The sequence below is a fragment of the Phocoena sinus genome, chromosome 13, assembly GCF_008692025.1.
Source record: "Phocoena sinus isolate mPhoSin1 chromosome 13, mPhoSin1.pri, whole genome shotgun sequence".
Taxonomy (NCBI): Eukaryota; Metazoa; Chordata; class Mammalia; order Artiodactyla; family Phocoenidae; genus Phocoena; species Phocoena sinus.
This window is the reverse complement of record NC_045775.1, coordinates 18,788,033-18,807,605: the sequence shown is the minus strand read 5'-3', so window position 1 is coordinate 18,807,605 and position 19,573 is coordinate 18,788,033. Positions and strand designations below refer to the sequence as shown.

At 37.3% G+C, this 19,573-nt stretch overlaps 1 protein-coding gene across 10 annotated transcripts in view; it reads left to right on the top strand.

Moving 5' to 3' along the window:
* ITSN2 (intersectin 2) overlaps positions 1 to 19,573 on the top strand; it is a 173,313-nt gene that overhangs the window by 81,461 nt on the left and 72,279 nt on the right. For all 10 annotated transcript variants that reach the window (XM_032652403.1, XM_032652396.1, XM_032652398.1 and 7 more), the window contains 6 exons: positions 2,055 to 2,191; positions 5,781 to 5,917; positions 6,958 to 7,055; positions 15,350 to 15,519; positions 15,826 to 15,970; positions 18,545 to 18,750. In XM_032652403.1, the coding sequence (XP_032508294.1) occupies positions 2,055 to 2,191; positions 5,781 to 5,917; positions 6,958 to 7,055; positions 15,350 to 15,519; positions 15,826 to 15,970; positions 18,545 to 18,750 (893 nt within the window). The remainder of the gene's footprint in view (positions 1 to 2,054; positions 2,192 to 5,780; positions 5,918 to 6,957; positions 7,056 to 15,349; positions 15,520 to 15,825; positions 15,971 to 18,544; positions 18,751 to 19,573) is intronic.

Genomic DNA, 19,573 nt, shown 5'->3' with positions numbered 1-19,573 from the left:
CTTATCACTAAACCACACTGCTTCTCCACAGATTGTAACCATTGTAGCCTTCCGCTTTTCAATAGAGTTGTTTGGTTTTTTTTTTAAACGATTTTTTTTGATGTGGACCATTTTTAAAGTCTTTATTGATTTGTTACAGTATTGCTTCTGTTTTATGTTTTGGTTTTTTGGCCGCGAGGCATGTGGGATCTTAGCTCCCTGACCAGGGATCGAACCTGCACCCCCTGCATTGGAAGGCGAAGTCTTAACCACTGGACCGCCAGGAAGTCCCATCAATAGAGTTTAGACAAAGGTGCAACAAAGAGAACTACAGAAGCTGAGATCTGTGAAAACTTTGCTATGAATGTAGTATTTGTATTCTTGTTGTCTTAAGCTGCAAGTCTTGATCTTAGACATTTTGGGCATAGTCTCTGGATACCACATTTACTTAGATTAGATCTACCATTTCAATCAAGTTAAAAGGGTTCATCTATAAAATATTAAGAAGTAGAGCTTAGGTTGTTTTCATTTGTTTGTGGTTTGGAGTTTTGTTTTTGTATGTAGATAGATGCCCCAAGACATCTTTTACCAAAAAATTCTATCTAAATGTTGTTGAAGCTCCCACCTTTGCCATGAAGTCTCTTTTGTTTACTTTAGGTTTTTGTGGGAGTTTCTTTGTTTTTTGGTTTTTTTTCCTCTTCCTTATCCCAGGCTTTTTCTACTCCCTTGTTCAGGATTCTATAGATTCCAAGTAAAAGAAATTCAGTTCAAAATAGTTAAGCTGAAAAGAGTGGTTATTGCAAGAGTACTAAGACCATTGACTGAATCAGTAGACAGGGCAGTTCCTAGACACAGGAATGAAGTTGGAGATTTGGTTCCCCCAGCACTCCCTCTCTCTCCAACTCTATCTCTAATCTTTGCTTCTCTCTTTCCTGTTTTGACTTCATTCCTACCCCTGATGGCCTCACTGGGAAGTGGGGCAGTTCCAGGTTTACCTTATCCCATTTTAATGAGTTTAGTGAAGGAAAGACTTCTTTCTCCCCTCTTCAATATATCTGAATCCCGGGAAGGGCTTGTGGCCCAGCCTGGATCATGTGCACATCCTTTGAACCAGTCATTCTTGCCAGGGAGGTGAGGTGCTGTGATTGTTTAGATCCAGTGACCACACTTGGGTGGGAGTTAGGAGCACTGAATCTGACAGACTCATCAAAACCATATAGAAGGGTGGGATTGGGGGGTAAATCAGCTTCCCAAAAGGAGGAAGGGTGCAGTTAGCAGAAGAGGGAAAGGAAATGCTGAACAGATAGTCACAAGTTTCTGCGAAGACACTTACCTGTATCCCAGATTTTGGCACTTTACTTTGAGACTGAACTCTTTGAAGACAAGGACTATGGACTTGGGAGTCAAGACGGCCTTGGATTGGATCGCTGTGAATCTTTATAGCACTTTGCACAGAGCTAGATGCTCAGTAAACAATTGTTTATTTTAATCCCTCTTTGGAATATTTTTCATTATTTTGGCCCATTCTAGTCATGGTTTTAGGTAGACATTATCTTTTCCATTTTTAGTTATTATTTAATATATTATTTAAATTAAATTATTGAATAATTATTAAATTATTGAATAATTGCTTCTGTGTTTAGTTCACTATTTTACTGGGTAAAAGTTATGGGTGACTTGGTTAAACTACATGTGTCAAAAATATGACTGAGCAAAATTCCTCTTCAAATGTTAGAATAAGCAAATTGTTTCCCTGTATTTTTAATAGATTGCTTTTTTATTGAAAAGGAAGTACCAAATCAAAGAATTAGCTTGTGAAAGATTCTGTGTTCCTTAGAAATGAATTAATATAAAAGCAGATGATTTTAACATGCATTTGTCCTCATTGGCCACATACCTTAAATACTTACTGTTTTCAAGAATTTTTCAATCATCTGGATTTTTTAAGACTTTTAATCTTTTTACTTTAGTTAAACTTGCTTTATGATTTTTATCTTTTAATGCAGTTGCCACATTTTTGCATAAGACAAAAGTATTTAAATCAATGCCACGTTAACTTCTTATTTTCTCCTTAGGAACTGAGAGAAAGCTACAATACACAGCAGTTAGCCCTTGAACAACTTTATAAGATCAAACGTGACAAGCTGAGGGAAATTGAAAGAAAAAGATTAGAGCTAATACAGAAAAAGAAACTAGAAGACGAGGCTACAAGGTAATATAGTTGATACATTTATTATACTATATTGCTATTAGAATTCTAATTTTGTTGCCCATATTTTTAGTTAGACTATGAAAAATTAAGGGGAATAAAATGATTATCCTAAGATGCTAATTAGATTCTAAATTTTAGAAGTTCAGTCCTTCTTTTGTGGACTGAGTTTACAGTAACCAATTTTATGTTCCATTAGTGAAAAATACAGACTTTTGAGTCAGACCTGATTTAGAATTCTTGATCTACCACTTACTATCTGGATGATCTTGGTTAAGTCACTTTACCTTTTGGAACCTCAGTTTTTCCATCTGAAAAATAGAAACATTAATGCATACCTCATAAGTAACTCAGAATTAAATAAAACTAAAGAACCAAGTATAATGTTTTGCAGGTAATAAGCACTCATTATTTCTCTCTCTCAATAATAAATCCATTACCGTTTCCTGAAAAATCATAAAAACCAAGTACTTAATTTTATAGAGTGTAATACTGAGTGTAGAAATGCCATGTTGATGCAGGCTTCTTTGTATATATCTGAGCTATATCAACTGCCTACATTTATAGCAAGGAAAAGTGACACAGTTGTGGTATCTGAAGCTTAGAACCATTCATTTAGAGACTTTGCATGATTTTTTTTTTCTATCGGTAAGATTCTATTTCTAATATGTTCCTATGTTTCTCCCAAGTTCTCTAGTGTCAGAAATTATTATAATTAGTGAACAAATATCAATAAACCAACATTTCTTTGCCCTGGAGAAGAGTAGACAATAATGTCTATGAAAGAGCTAATAGTTACTGGGAAGGCAAGAAAGACACATTACCATATAGCAGGCCTCTTTTCTTAATGGCTTTAGAATAACCACTTAAACACATTTTTACTGAGTGGTCACTGTTGACTGCGATGCAGGTAGTCTCTGGGTTACTCCTTGCCCCTAGATTTCTCATAATTCTAGTAGGAGAGTCAGACAGCTAAACAAATAGCTATAATATTCTTTATTCTAAGACCCCTACTTTTGTGATTCCCTAACAAGAGATCCCAGAATAATATAGACGTGGAGACAGTAAAGTTCAAATTAAGGCTTTTATTTGCCACCTAACTTGTGCCACTTAACATTGCACAAGGGAACTGTGCGGTGCAGTCTCTGTGTTAGAATTTTCTTTTTTTTTCTTTTCTATTTGAATTTATTCATTTTGGGCTCTCCCTTAGATATAATAAGACCATTTCTAAAAAGTAAAATGAGTAGTTGTCAAAGAAATTGACAGACATCAAAATAAATCATCAAAATAAATCAAATTAGTCACATTCAGAATGTTCCACAAATATTATTTTAAGTCTTCTGAAGAGCATCCTCAAATAAAACAACTTTTATTCATTCATTCATTAGTAGTAAATAATCTTCTTGATTGACAGAGATGGAGACTGTCATGTGCTAGTAAGAATTTTCTGTTTACACATGCACGTATCTTGATATCTCTCCATCATTGCTCACAATTCCTTTCAGGCCAACAGACCGTATTAGTAATACACATTTTCATTTATTCATTGTCCTTGCACATTATCCTGCTTTAGTAGAGGGAAGAAATCAGAACATGTAGAATTGGTCCAGAACTGGGTCTTAGTACTACATCTTGATTTCTTGGCCATTTGCTCAGGTATGTTGCCTTCTCGTCCCAAGCTATTGGTAATAGTCAGGTTTTCACATTGTAGATGTGGCCTCTTTGTCCAACTTCTGAAGCATCTTCTGGCCGTGGACCAGTTTCTCATCCACAAACACGCACATAGAAACTTTACCAAAATTTAATTTTTTATTCTCTTAACTCTCTAGCCTTTATCCCAGTAAATATGTGGCAGGTACTCTGATAGTGGTGTTTATAATGCTATGGGAATTTAAATAAAGGTAGGTTGGGTCATCCTAGGCATGGGAGAGTGTCAGGGAAAGTTACTGAGAACTGGGAAAGGGAATATTGGTCGGAATTGCTTAAGGACTGCAAGAGAAGCATGCCTCTCAAAGGAGAGCTGGATGTCAGTTACAGAAAGTGCTAGAGAAAGCACTCTGCAAAGTGATAGAGGGTGTAGGAGGATTTGCAAAGGGTTGAGAAGAAGTTAGTTGTGGGATAATGAACCAGGAGTATGAAGTATAAGACATTTGGGGGATGAGGAGGAAGGGTTCATGACTGAGTGGGTGTACAGTTTTTGGAATTATCCAGGATTTCCAAATTCCTCCAGGAATTATAGGAATAGAGATATGGAATTAAGCCAAGACTTTCACCTTGTTGGGGCAAAGATGCCCCCAAATCCTAGGGATGCATCCAGTCACAATAGCCCCTGATAATGTGTGCTGAGACTTGAAGAAGGTGCTAATTAGTGGTGACTGCTCTGCCTCCAGTAAGATCATAAAAAGTATATGCAAGAAGAACTCCAGTGAGCATTAATTCTAATACTAAAACAACTAAGCTGATCTTAGACCATCTTGACCAGCTAGAAACCAAGCTGCAGCTATATCAAATGTCATAGAAACATGTACAGAAGTATGGACCTATAGAGGAAAAATGCTCTATTATCTAAAATCTAACAAATGAAAAAGACTTTTAAGTGATAATATAAGAAGTAGATAATCTGTCCAGCAGCATTTCCTATTTTCACAGCAATGACTCAATCCTGAAAACAGGGATTAGCTAGGATAGTGGGAATAAGAGTTTGACAGCAGTCCTTGTGAAGAATCTGGAGACAAGGGAAGGAAATTTAGATATAATTTTTAGATTCGTTTTCTGAACAGTTCCATTACAGTTTTTTTCCACTTTTTTTCTTGGGTTTGGGAGGTTGGCTGGCAGGAAGAAATTTGAGAGTGTGAGAAATTGTTAGTCATACTCCCTAGCTCATCTACTTGTGCTTAGTTTCTCTCTTGATTAATTGATTGATCAATTGGTTTTCCCCTTCAGCCCTGACCCCCATGGTTTCTCCACACCCCCCTACTAATATGTCTTTGCTATATATAATAAATATATAACTATATAAGATTGTATTTTTTTTTTAATTTTGTTGTTTTTGGCTGTGTTGGGTCTTCATTGCTGCACGCGGGCTTTCTCTAGTTGTGGCGAGCAGGGGCTACTCTTTGTTGCGGTGTGCAGGCTTCTCATTGCCATGACTTCTCTTGTTGCGGAGCACAGGCTGTAGGCGCACGGGCTTCAGTAGTTGCAGCACATGGGCTCAGTAGTTGCAACATGTGGGCCCTAGAGCACGCAGGTTTCAGTGGTTGTGGTGCATGGGCTCAGTAGTTGTGACGCACAGGCTCTAGGGTGCACGGCTTCAGTAGTTGTGACCCATGGGCTCAGTAGTTGTGGTGCACGGGCTTAGTTGCTCCGCTGCATGTGGGATCTTCCTGGCCCAAGGCTCAAACCTGTGTCCCCTGCAATGGCAGGCAGATTCTCAACCACTGCGCCACCAGAGAAGTCCCTAAGATTATATTTAAACATATAAGAAATGTGTAATTTTTCTTTAGTTTGTCAGGAACAAGATCTTCTATTACATTTTTATTTTGCATAAGAAAAAGTTAGGACATTATGCAAACTCTTTTTCTTTCATGTAAAGGAAAGCAAAACAAGGAAAAGAAAACTTATGGAAAGAAAATCTTAGAAAGGAGGAAGAAGAAAAACAAAAGCGACTCCAAGAAGAAAAAACACAAGAAAAAGTTCAAGAAGTGGAGTGGAAAGCTGAGGAGAAACAAAGTAAGGATAAGGATGAAAATAATTGATTTGATTTTTCTGAAACAGCAACAAAAGTGAAAAGAAAAAAATAGACTCTGATGAGGTTCAAAAAAAGAAGAAAATTAAAATGAATGCTAATCCTTAAGAGTCAGAAAAGACCTTTTCCTAAATTAAACTTGGATGAGAAGTTCGTGGGTTTATTAAAACAAACTGAGGAAAAAAAAAAAAAAAACAGACTGAGGGTAGAAATCTTAAAGCGACACAAAGAAAAGAAGATAGGCCTCACTAACAGTGCATAAACCCTGGCACAGTTTTCATAATTGAAGTAAATAGTTTAAAATATTTTATTCCACCAGTGTAGCTAAACTGTTTATTTTAATGAAGCAACAGTAAAGTTTTAAGTCTTTGCACACTGAAATTTTCTCAGAAGATATACATTGTTTTTGATACACCCCAGAGTGCATTTCTAAAATACTTTAAATATTATTGTATTTTTTCTGAATGCACAAACCTTTGAATCCTTATTAATGATACAATGTGTTGAAATTTTTCTAAGTTAAAGCATTTATTCTACAAATGAGCAAAGGAAAATATCTATTGTCAAGTACACTTGTGAACTCTTGTACTGTTTTTTTTTTTTAGAACCGTACTGATACATCTGTAGTCAACCCTGTTTACTGACTAACCTTCTGTCTGTGACCTCCCTTTTGTGCTCTTCTTCCCTGTGATATTCTGACCTTTGCAGATCAAATTAAGCCTCTTGGAACTTAGTCTCCCTCCACTTGACAATTACCACCCCACCTTCCTTCATCCATGCGCGTGGCACACCCTGCAAGCCATCTCTTTGTTTTACTGACTCCTACTTAAGACGAATATCCTTGTTTGTTTTTATATTGATTCTGTGACTATTGAAAATATTTAAATTCTAACAAGCCTATATTAAATGGATTTTCATGATACTGTTTGATGCCCAGTTTTTTTCTTTTCAAGCTCTTTATTGAGTCATAGCAAAGATGTGTATATATGAAAGAAGCAGATAATGACAATTATCTTCTCTTTAGGTGAGCCAGCCGGTGCTTTGGTAAATTACAGAGCATTATATTGCTTTGAAGCAAGGAACCATGACGAAATGAGTTTTAATTCTGGGGATATAATACAGGTAGGAAACAAAATCTTTTTTTCTCATGAATAAGCTGAATGCAATGTACTATATTACTTTCTATGATAATATTGAGTATACTATTATATAGTGATTTACCATTTTAAAAATATACCTTAAGCATTACCTCATTTGGTTCTTATGACATACCACAGAGCTGCATAGGACAGTTATTATTACTGCCATATTCTAGGTAGGAAGACTTAACACAAGTTGTAACTGTCAGCAGCACACTGCCAATGTGGAGTGCAAGTACATGTCTTTTGATTTCCAAATCCAGTGTTCTTTCCACTCTGCCATACTGCTTTATGTCATAAAAGGTGCTATTTTGTTATTTTAATAAATTACCAATGAAATTTGGGGGAGCTGGTTATTTTCTGGCAACCATTAAAAGAGTTGAAGGAGTTAAGTTCTGTAGCTCTAATCAGATACAGACCCTTGTTCCTTGGAACAGAAAGATTTTTATTGTATAATCACAAATGATGTAAAATGAATGAATAAGAGAAGATGCAGGGAATAGCATTTGACAGAGCTATGTGATTTACTGGAAAGAATACAGGCTTTAGAAGCATACCGACTTCGATTTTAATCCTGGCTTCAGTTTTCTTCTTAGTAAATAAAGGCAGTATTACTTAGAATACCTAGCCAGTGTCTGTTTTCTTTTTTAACCTGCACTGTCACCACTTTGGTGTATTTTATCAGTTAGGTAGCAAATGTTTAATGATACTTGGAATAGGGTTTACCAGAACCATCTATTCAGATGCTCAAGACAATCCCCAGCTACATATTCCTTCTGTTGCCATTGCCACACTGACAGTGCCACAGCTGCTCCTCAGCTGAGGAGCTTGAGTCCATAGTCTTCTGCCCTGCTGTTCCTCCTCTTCTACTTGGTGATGATGAGGTAGTGTCCAAGAGTGAAGCAGTGTAGCCTAGATCTGTTTGGTCAAGAGCTTATATTTTTGGTTATATCTTTTATTTGTTTCAGCAAATACTTGTTGGGAGCTATGATAGGCTAGGGATATAGTGAACAAGACAGTCTCTGCTCTTAGTGAGTTTATGGTTTAATGAGAAAGACACATCCTAAAGAAGTAGAGGAAGAAAGGGTGTAGACTGCTTCCAGCTTTAGAGCAGACGTCTCCCACAGTCAGAGAGCCAGTCTGGTGGTAGTGACAGCGGGAACATCATGTTAGCTGGAGTTTCTTGAGTGCTTGTATTCTCTGCCGAATCTTTGACGTAAAGAATGAGTCATGAGTTACTACCAGATACCTGATTTGGACAGCTTGGTTGATAATGGTGTTCATTCATTAAGACAGGAAGATTAGAAGGAGGAAATTTAAGTAGGAATTATAATGAGTTCAGTTTGGGATGAGCTTCAGATTTCTAGGCAGCAGTTGGATATCCAGAGCTATCTAGAGGCCAGTTTGGATGTCATCAGTGTGTTGTGATGGTTATTGAAGACGACTGTGGCAGAGCTCATCCAAGGGTGTAATAAAGAAGGGGGAAGATGACTGAGGATGCAATCCCTGAAAAGCACGGACATGGAAGGGATTGTTAGAGGAGGGGGAGCCATAAAAGAATGACCAGAGGTAGGAACAAAACAGAGTTTAGTGTCAGGGACATTTGAGACGAGTGGTCCACATGTAAAATAAGACAGTACTAAAAAAATAACCATTAGATTAACAACAGCACAGTTATTGTTAACCTTGAGGAGAAGAGTATTAGTTGAGTGGAGTGGTGGGGGAAGAAGCCAGATTTCAGTGAGTTGAGGAACAGTTGGAAGGCAGGAAGAGGAGACAATGAATATATGAAACTCTCTGAAGGAGCTTGACTTTTGAAAGAGGGGAGGGAGCAAAGGTGGTAAATAATGAGGAATGTGGGTTGAGGGAAGTTGTTCTTGTTTTTTGTTTTCTGTTTTTTAACTTGGCAGAAGCTTGAGCAAGTTTAAATAATAGAAAGGATCTGCAGAGGAAAAGGGTTAATGATACCAGAAAGAGTAAATCACCAATGGAGGGAGGTGTTTTTTCTAATTAAAATGTAATTTACATTGAGTGAAGTACACAACCATAAGTGTACAGCTCAAGTAATTTGTACATGTATATAGATCTTTGAAACCACCACTCAATTCAACATACAGAACACAGAGCACTCAGGAAGGCACCTCATGCCTCACTGTCAGACCTCTCTGTTCTGACCAACGGATGGAGAGGAGGAAGATTCATGATAATCTTGAGGGCTTGGGGTCTATAGCACAGGAAGAGGGAGAGGTGGAAGGGCTAGATACATTTTCCTTCGTGATTGGAGGGCTGGACGAAGGGATGGATGGGATCATAACTTGTGCTGAGGTAGAGGTGAGGTCAAATCTGAGGGCTTCTGTATTGTTGGTAAGACAGGAGGCAACATCTGGTCAACTTAATGAATGAAGGTGGCCGAGGAGGTTTGAGTGAAAGTGAAAAAGATGATAAATTCCACTGAACCATGGCAACATTTTTCATGACAACCTATTTTTCTGTCCTTATCTGTTAATGATATTTTTGAAGTAATAGTTTCCCTAGGCCTGTGAGAATTTATGTAAATTTTTCTAGTTTAACTCTCTGTGTAAATTGACAACTAGAAATCAATTAGAATTATGAACGACAGGTATGAAATTGGTTAAAATTGACCCTTTACAGAGCCAACCTGGTCTAACTCTGAATAATAAATGATTGGGCCTTTTCGTCTTCAGAAGGTTGAAAACATTAGGAAATAGTATTAAAGAAATTTTGCTTTTAAAAGTTTGTAAGAAAAGGAGGAAGTGAGTGTTTGAATGCCAGTACTCATACCTTTCAATGATTCCTTGCCTTTAGACCAAATATTTAAATCAGGTTTAGGTTGCATATTCCTCAGGGTTTATTATGTTCTTGCCTTCATTTTTAGTGCTCTGGATTAGCTATTTTAAACTAGTCTTAACTAGGTCTACAGGATAATATTTTATCAATGGTTCCTTTGTTCTATTTCAGAACACCATTTTATGGTAATTAGATAGTTATGATACTATCTGTAATTAACCAAAGCAGCTTAGATTGAGGGATTTTTTAAATATCTCATTCATGATGTAATAAATAGCCAGACATATGGCATTAAAATGAGAATTATTTACCATAAACACAAATGAAGTTACCTGATAATAAATCCATTTGTTATTAATTAAACTTTGAATCTGTTGTTTATCTAATTTAGAATAGTCTATTCAAGTTAACATTTGTTGAGTTTCTAGCCATGTGCCTACTGGGGATATATAAAAATGAATAAGGAAGGCAAAGTTTAGGAAGAAAAAATAAATATGTATAATTGTACAAAATATAATGTGATATGTTTAGATTAACCATTTAAAGAAATAAAGTGCTATAGGAACCCAGAAGATGAAGCAATAACACAACCAAATAGCATTGGGGACATTTTCCCCAAGGATAGGATGGAGAAAGGGCTCAAAGTATTATGCTTTATACTTGTTTAGAGCTTTACAGTTTACTAAGCACTTTTATAAATATTCTTAATTTAATCCTCAGAATAACCTGGAGGAAGGTAGGGCAGGTATTTTCCCCCCAAATTTATGGATGAACATACTGAGGCTTTAGATGATATTCATTACCTTACAGCAGATTACCAGCCAGGTGGCAAGGCTAAGACTGAAACATGGTTCACTTAACTCCAAAGTCTGTGTTCTTTCCCCTAAACCCGACAAAATTCTGGCAGGAGGAATATCTTGAACAAAAACACCGAGCCTGGTGTGTTTAAAGAATGTCACATAACCACTTACCTAGAATATGGGACAAATATTAGGAGATGAAGCTAGAAAGGTAAGTTGGTACTTGACAAAGAAACCACAATTTCAGAGGCCTTGAATTCTACACTAAGAAGTTTGAACTTTGAAGAGCTTAAAACTAGAGAGATGGGATCTTCTAGGATAAAAATCGTAATGGATCTGCAGTGACTCAGCATAGAATAAAAGACATCAAGATTGGAAATGGAGAAGTAAGATTTAATTTGCAGAAGACATGATTGTGTAGAAAATCCCATAGAATCTTAAAAAAAAAGCTACTAGAAGTAATAAGTGAGTTTAGCAAAGTTGCAGGAAACAAGATCAATATACAGAAATTAGTTGTATTTCTACATACAAGCAATGGATATTCAGAAATTGAAATTAAAAATAACATTTACAGTAACATACAAAATATGAAATGCTTAGATATAAAACTGACAGGGGCTTCCCTGGTGGCGCAGTGGTTGAGAGTCCGCCTGCCGATGCAGGGGACGCGGGTTCGTGCCCCGGTCTGGGAGGATCCCACGTGCCGCGGAGCGGCTGGGCCCGCGAGCCATGGCCGCTGGGCCTGCGCGTCCGGAGCCTGTCCTCCGCAACGGGAGAGGCCACAACAGTGAGAGGCCCGCGTAACGCATAAAAAAAAAAAAAAAAAAAAAAAAAAAAAACTGACAAAAGATGTACAGGACCTGTTTATTGAAAATTACAAAGTGTTGAGAAAAATGGAAGACCTAAATAAATGGAAAGCTATACCATGTTTATGGATTGGAAGACTCTATATTAATAAGAAAGCAGTTCTCAAATTTTTCTATAGATTCAAGGCAGTTTCAGTCAAACTCCCACCAGGCTTTTTTTTTTTTTTTTTTTAAGAATATAAGCTAGGGGGCTTCCCTGGTGGCGCAGTGGTTGAGGGTCCGCCTGCCGATGCAGGGGACACGAGTTCGTGCCCCGGTCCGGGAGGATCCCACATGCCGCGGAGCAGCTGGGCCCATGAGCCATGGCCGCTGAGACTGCGCGTCCGGAGCCTGTGCTCCGCAACGGGAGAGGCCACAACAGTGAGAGGCCCGCGTACCGCAAAAAAAAAAAAAAAAAAAAAAAAAGAATATAAGCTATGCAGTTTAATTGTATACATTGGTGTTAAGATTTTTGGTCTTATTACTTGCATATGTGATCTGTTTAACACTCTTTAAAACAAAATCATTGAGTAGCAATCAGATTTCAAAAAGTCTTCCAAGTACAGCCAGACAGTTGTCTATGTGATATGCTACATATGACAGCATAGAATGTACAATTATATTAGCACAGACTTCTTTTCCAAGGGGTATTTTCACACGTCTAATAGGTCTCGTGCACAAGATAACAGAAACAGCAATATAGGCGTCTCTCAATCACATTAAGTTCATCAGACATATTAAAAGGGTAGCCCTTTTTAATAGAGAATTTTTATACATATTATATATTTTTTTTAACATTTTTTTTCTAAATTATCTCTGTTTTAGATAAATACAGAGCTTAGGAAATAATACTTAAACGAGAACAGTTTGGGCAAATCCTCAGGCTCTATCCTACAACTGTTCCATTCAGGAAGATCTCAGTACTTCTTGTCCACTTTTTTGTAAAAATTTACAAGCTGATTCATAACCAAACCACTTTGGAAAAAGAAGAACAAAGTTGGAGATCTTATGCTACCTGATTATAAGGCTTATTATAGAAGTTATAGCAGTAAGAATGGTGTAGTATTAGTATCTAGATTGGAAAATAGACAAGTGGAACAGAATAACTGGATCTACAACTGCATATTTATATAACTGATTTTTTATAAAGGTGCAAAGGCAACTCAGTGGAGAAAGGATACTCTTTTTTTTATATATAAATTTATTTATTTATTTATGGCTGCATTGGGTCTTTCTTGCTGCACAGACTTTCTCTAGTTGCGGCAAGCGAGGGCTACTCTTTGTTGAGGTGTGCAGGCTTCTCATTGCGGTGGCTTCTCTTGTTGCGGAACACGGGCTCTAGGGCGCACGGGCTTCAGTAGTTGTGGCTCGTAGGCTCTAGAGCGCAGACTCAGCAGTTGTGGTGCCTAGGCTTTGTTGCTCTGCGGCATGTGAGATCTTCCTGGACCAGAGCTCAAACCCATGTCCCCTGCATTGGCAGGCGGATTCTTACCCACTGCACCACCAGGGAAATCCTAGTCTTTTCTAAAAAGCAAATGACATTGGAACATTTGGATATCCATATGCACAAAAATGAATTTTGATTTATTCCTTACAACATATATGAAAGTTAACTCAAAATAGATCAGAGGTAAATCCTGAAATGTAAAACCTAGAACTGTAGAACTTCTAGAAAAAGACATTGGAGAAAATCCTTACAGCTTTGGGCTGCTCAAGGGTTTCTTAGACTGTTAGATACAACATAGTACAAGGTTTCTTTTTAATAGAGAAGGTTCTATAATTGATTGTGATAATGGTTGCATAAGTGAATATACTAAAATCCATTGATTTGTGTACTTTAAATGGGAGGATTGTATGGTGAATTATATCTCAATAAAGTCATTATTATCAGTAAAATAAGTTAAGCATGCATCTACCATATGAGCCAGCTCTGTCACTCCTAGATCTTTACTCGAGAGAATTGAAAGCATATGTCCAAGCATACAAAGACAAATGTTTATAGCAGCTTTATTTGTAATAGCCAGAAACTGGAAACAATTCAATCTTACATCAGTAGGTAAACAGACAAATTGTGGTACATCATACAATGTAATATTACTCAACAATAAAATGAAATGAACTATTCACATTCACTACAACATGGATGGATCTCAAAATAATAATAAATAATAGGCCGAGTAAAAGTCAGACCCCCCAGAAAGGGATGTATATTGTGTGATTTTATTTATATAAAGTTCTAGAGCATGCAGACTAATTTATAATGACAAAAAGCAGACCAGTGTCTTCCTGGAGATGGGGTGTGGGTCAAGTGGAGGAGTGGGAGGGAGTGCTTTCAGTAGAGCAAAAGGAGACATTTTGGGTTGATAGATATGTTTATTATCTTGGTTGTGTGATTTTTCACAACTGTATACGTATGTCAAAACTTATCACATTTAATACCTTAAATGTGAAATTTATAATATACTAATTATACCTCAAAAAAAGTGTTTTTAAAAATCTTAATGGATATGGAATCACCATACAAATTCTACACTGTCAAATCTATTTTAGAAAGGTTATCTAAAAAGTGTAGAAAATGGAGTGGAGAACAGAGACATAGTTGGCATATTTATTCAATGAATTAAGCAAATATGTATTATGCTGGGCAATGGGTATCAATTAAAAGGCTCACAGACAAATGGAAGAGTACATGTAAATAAAGAATCACACAGTATGATAATGCATGCTATCTCATGACAGTATGTATGAGATAACTCTGACCTAGTTTGGGGGCGGTTAACAGAATCTTGAAGGATGAGTAAAGATTACAGTAATCTAGGTGTGAAATGAAAAAGGCCTGAAGTAAGTTAGGAGGGTAGGGTTGAAACAAAAAAATTCGAAAGAGCTTTTAGAAGCAAAATCAACACAGTTTGGATATGGAAGTGTAAGAGAGGTAAGAGCCAAAGATTTTTTTTTTTTTACATCTTTATTGGAGTATAATTGCTTTACAATGGTGTGTTAGTTTCTGCTTTTATAACAAAGTGAATCAGTTATACATATGTCCCCATATCTCTTCCCTCTTGCATCTCCCTCCCTCCCACCCTCCCTATCCAAAGATTTTTTTATTTAGAATGACTAAGTCTGTGATGGTAAGAATAACAGAGATACAGGAATTTAGGAGAAGGAGTAGACTGGGGAAGAAAACAAGTTCAATCTTAGACTTGAGTTGGAAGTTCTTGTGGATCATCCAGTTGAAGGTATCTGGGAAGTAGTTGAAAGTACAGGCTTATCCCATTAGAAAAAAGAAGTCAGTTCTGCAAATATATCGTATAAAGAACTGATCACTATAGAAGTGAGTGGGCCTCTTCCAGAAGAGTATAGTATGAAGTAAGAGAGCCAGTGATAAAACTTGAGGTATCATCAGTGTTTAAAGGACAAAGGACCAAAAAGCAGAAGAAGGGGTGCTGTGAGGACAGAGGATGCCATCCAGACTATAGGAGGGAAATGTCTGGGAGAAGAAATGAAACTATAAATCTCCTCTGTGTTTTACCAGCTGGAAAATAGTATTCAGAAAAAGTTTTCTGTTTCTCCTAGAGAGTTCAAAAAGACTCTGATAGGAATGTAAACTATTTTTGTGTATTAACTTGGATAAAATTAAAAATTTAAATTTAAAAAGGCACCTTGTCCATCATTAGAGATAATAATCTACTGTAGAAAGTGCTTTAGCTGTTTAGTTAGACGGACTTAATTCTGAAAATTAGGTTGCTGGACAGTGGTCTGCATCTCTTTCCTTTGTAAATAAGTGGCTTTCTAACCACTGTTAACCCTACTTTTTGTTTCCATAGGTTGATGAAAAAACCGTAGGAGAACCTGGTTGGCTTTATGGTAGTTTTCAAGGAAATTTTGGCTGGTTTCCATGCAACTATGTAGAAAAAATAACGTCTGAAAAATCTGTGTCGCCTAAGAAGGCCTTACTTCCTCCTACAGTGTCTTTATCTGCTACCTCAACTTCTGAGTAAGTTTTTAGCTAATAATGGAGTTTACACGTCTCTGCAAATGTGTGAACACCTAATATGTATTTGTGTCAACCTGCTACTTAATCATATTGTAATCTACCCTGGACTCTCTAAGAGTACCTTTTGTTCCAAATTTAATGCTGAAGTTTAGTAAATAAAAACATGGGTCAGTAGTTCATAAATTTTGTTTTTTGCCCAGGTTGTGTTTCAACACAATGTATATTATATACAAATAGATAAATTGGTAGTACTTCATTAGATTCTGAACAATTAAGTATACTTTTGTCATATTGTTATATTTATAGATCACTTTCTTCAAATCAACCAGCATCAGTGACTGATTATCAAAACATATCGTTTTCAAGCCTAACTGTTAACACATCATGGCAGAAAAAATCAGCTTTTACTCGCACTGTGTCCCCTGTATCTACATCACCTATTCACGGACAGGTATGTATCTTTAATTTTCTTGTGTTTTATTCTTTGACATTGCTCCTCGTTCACATAAAATAGAATGAAGATTTTTGTACAAGGCCATCATTTACTCATCTAACCAAAGTTTGTATCATTTAGTTTCTTTTCTTACCATTCATATGTGATACGAGGTTGAAGAAATTATTAGAGGTTTCCCAACAATTTATTCTCATAGTAGCAAGTTGCTACCAGCTAAGGTTTCTGAGCTCAAAGTATCATTTTTACAAATCTGATTATAGTCTTAATTTGTAGTTATTGTAAGAAGAGCTTGGGCTTGGGGTTTTTTTGTTTGTGTTTTCCTTAAGTACGTCATTTGTGTGAGAACTGTGTTATATATATGTTTAGCCTCTCGTTTAGATGTAACCGAGATGCCAGCATTGTTACATTAACATTATTAAAAAGAAATTGCAGACTTCGTCAGAATAGAGTCCTTCACTCAAAAAATGTTTATTGTGTGACCACAGGTTCCAGGCATTTATTATGTGCTAGAAATTTAATGGAAAAAAAAAAAAAACCTCTGCCATTAAGAAGTCAATTTAATGAAGACAAACATATAAATAAATAACTGTATGAGAAGTGTTGTAATAAAGATATTTTATGAAATCTTGAGGGGTATAGGAGAGAGCATTTCAATTCAATCTGTGGGAATTGGAGCAGGCTTCACAATAGGTAAGGCATTTCAGTCGAACCTTCAAAAATGAGCAAGCTTTCACCAGACAAAGAAGGAAAGTTATTCCTGTGAAAGAACAATTTGGGAAAAGTCACTGAGGCATGTTAACAAGAGGAGTTTATAGGAAGCAAGTATTGTTTATAGTGTGGCTAGAGTACAGAATTCATGAAGAAATGGTTAAGTGAAGTTGGAGAGAGAGGTTGAGGTTTATTTGTGAAGCATTTAATACCATGCTAAGCAACTGGCAGTGGAAAGCCCATGAAGGTTTTTAAGAGGAGAGTTGAAGTGTATATTTTAGAAGGATAACTCTGGCAGTAGTGTAGAGGCCAGATTAGTGGAAGGAAGCAAAGGGAGGAGACCAAGAAAGGGAGGATATTACAATAGCTAAGTAACAGATGATGTGAACCAGTAATGAAAATATATAGAAGAGGAGATGGACTTAAAAGAGTGTTAGGAATCAACATAAAATTGGCAATTCATTGACTGTGAAGAGTGAGGAAGAAGTTGGAGTTAAACATACCTCTTCAGGGTCTTTAGCTTGAGTAACTGAGAGGATGGCAGTACCAGAGGAGTGGGTTTTGTGGGTTCTAAAAGTGATTACATTTCAGACGTGCAACTTAGGTATTTGTAGGAGGGACAGCCTGCTGGGAAGGCCCAGCAGGCAGCTTGATTTACAAGTCTGGAGCTCAAAAGATAAAGTTATAATTAAGATACAGATTTGAGAAATCATAGGCATAAATAAGATTAGGGAAATCATGTAAAACACGAAGGGAAGGAGACTGGACTAAAGAGGAGCCATCCCATCAATCACCAGAGAGTGAACTTCACGAACTGCAGGGGTTTTAGTGATGTCAGCACTGTTCAGAGATCAGAGAAGGTAAGGGTTTGCAAGAAGCTTTTGGCTCTGATGTTATCAATGATCTTATCAAGAGATTCAGTATTGTGATGGTTACAGAAGCTAAATTAGAAAGGACTGAGGGGTGAAATTGGAAAGCAAGTTTAAGACTGTTCTTTCTTTAAGGAAGTTAGAAGTAGAAGTAAGGGAACTTCCCTGGTGGTCCAGTGGTTAAGACTCCACACTCCCAATGCAGAGGGCCCAGGTTCAATCCCTGGTCAGGGAACTAGATCCCAAATGCCACAACCTAAGATCCCACATGCAGCAACTAAGATCCCAGTATAGCCAAATAAATAAAAAAATATTTTTTAAGAATTAAAGAAGTAGAAGTAAATAGAGAAGTGGAAAGTTAAAGATTCAAGAGAGAATTCACAGTGTTACAAAATATTGTTAGAAGGTGGGAGGACATGATAGAAAGTTTAGAGCACAGGTAAAGAGGCTAGCCCTATCAACAAAATGAAAACACTCCTTCCTCTGAGAGAAGAAGGAAAGAAAGAAGGATGAATAAGAATACGAAGACGTTATGAAACAGAAAACAGAAAAGTGGAGGGAGGCCCATCACAACTGCATCTCCATTCCTAGTGGAATAAACAGAATCCACTGCAGTGAGGAGACTTTGGAAACTGGAGGAGAGAGAGGGTTCCCCTTTTCATTTGTTCTGTGATACATACTTGATGGATCTATGAGTACACTTCTTGCATACCCAGGGTTTACCTTCCATACCTGTGATACTTAGTGCCAAGATGTTTCCTTGAATGGTAGCTGTTGGGTCTTTAACTTCACAGAAGGCTATTCAGGTGGTTGTCTGTCATATATAATTTTAAGTTGGTTAGTAGATTAAGTCACCATTGATATTAAGTCACCACCACACCAAACTGGTCTGCTGTTTGAACAGTAAGTATGTTATATACTAGAAAACAAAAATCATGGTTACCATTGTGTTTTTTGTTTGTTTGTTTTTAATTTTGTGGTTTTGATTTCACAGGGACAGGTTGTAGAAAACCTAAAAGCACAGGCCCTTTGTTCCTGGACTGCAAAGAAAGATAACCACTTGAACTTCTCAAAACATGATATCATTACTGTCTTGGAGCAGCAAGAAAATTGGTGGTTTGGGGAGGTGCATGGAGGAAGAGGATGGTTTCCAAAATCTTACGTCAAAATCATCCCTGGGAGTGAAGTCAGGCGGGAAGAGTAAGCATTTTTTTTTTTTTTTTTTTTTTTTTGGCGGTACACGGGCCTCTCACTGCTGTGGCCTCTCCCGTTGCGGAGCAACAGGCTCCAGACGCGCGGGCTCAGCGGCCATGGCTCACGGGCCCAGCCGCGCCGCGGCATGTGGGATCTTCCCGGACCGGGGCACGAACCCGTGTCCCCTGCATCGGCAGGCGGACTCTCAACCACTGCGCCACCAGGGAAGCCCAAGAGTAAGCATTTTTGTGTGTTTACATGAGGCGTGGATGTTGGTATTTTCACTGATGAGTCAGCCACAGTACAGTTGGCTGTGCAGGAAAATTAAAAGTTTACGCTTGAGTTTGATATCAGAAGGGTGATTCCTAGAGTGAAAAAAATCATACCTCAGATGATTTGTTCCAATTTTTGAACATCTTTTATTCTAGTTATTTCAGATTCCTAAAGTTTTCAAAGTGCTTAAGATTTTAGATCTGTTGCTTTCTTTGTACTAACATCAGGTCAGTTAGAGAAGTTATTTTTCATTTCCTTTGGAGGTTTCTCCCTTATTATTTACTGTAAATTGTCAATATTTAGACAAATCAATACCAAGGGCCTCACCTTTGCCAGAGTGAGGCGTTCCCATCTCTGGGCCTCCAGAGTTCCCTGAACATCACGTTTCTTACGGCTCATGACACACTGTGTTGTAGTTATTTACTTTCTTACCTATATCCCTTATCAGGTCATAAACTCCAGGAGGGTGGGATTCACATCTCTTTTGTTCATTTTTCAGTTTTTCCATACCTAGTGTGATCTTAATGCATAGTAGCTACTCAATCATATTTACTTA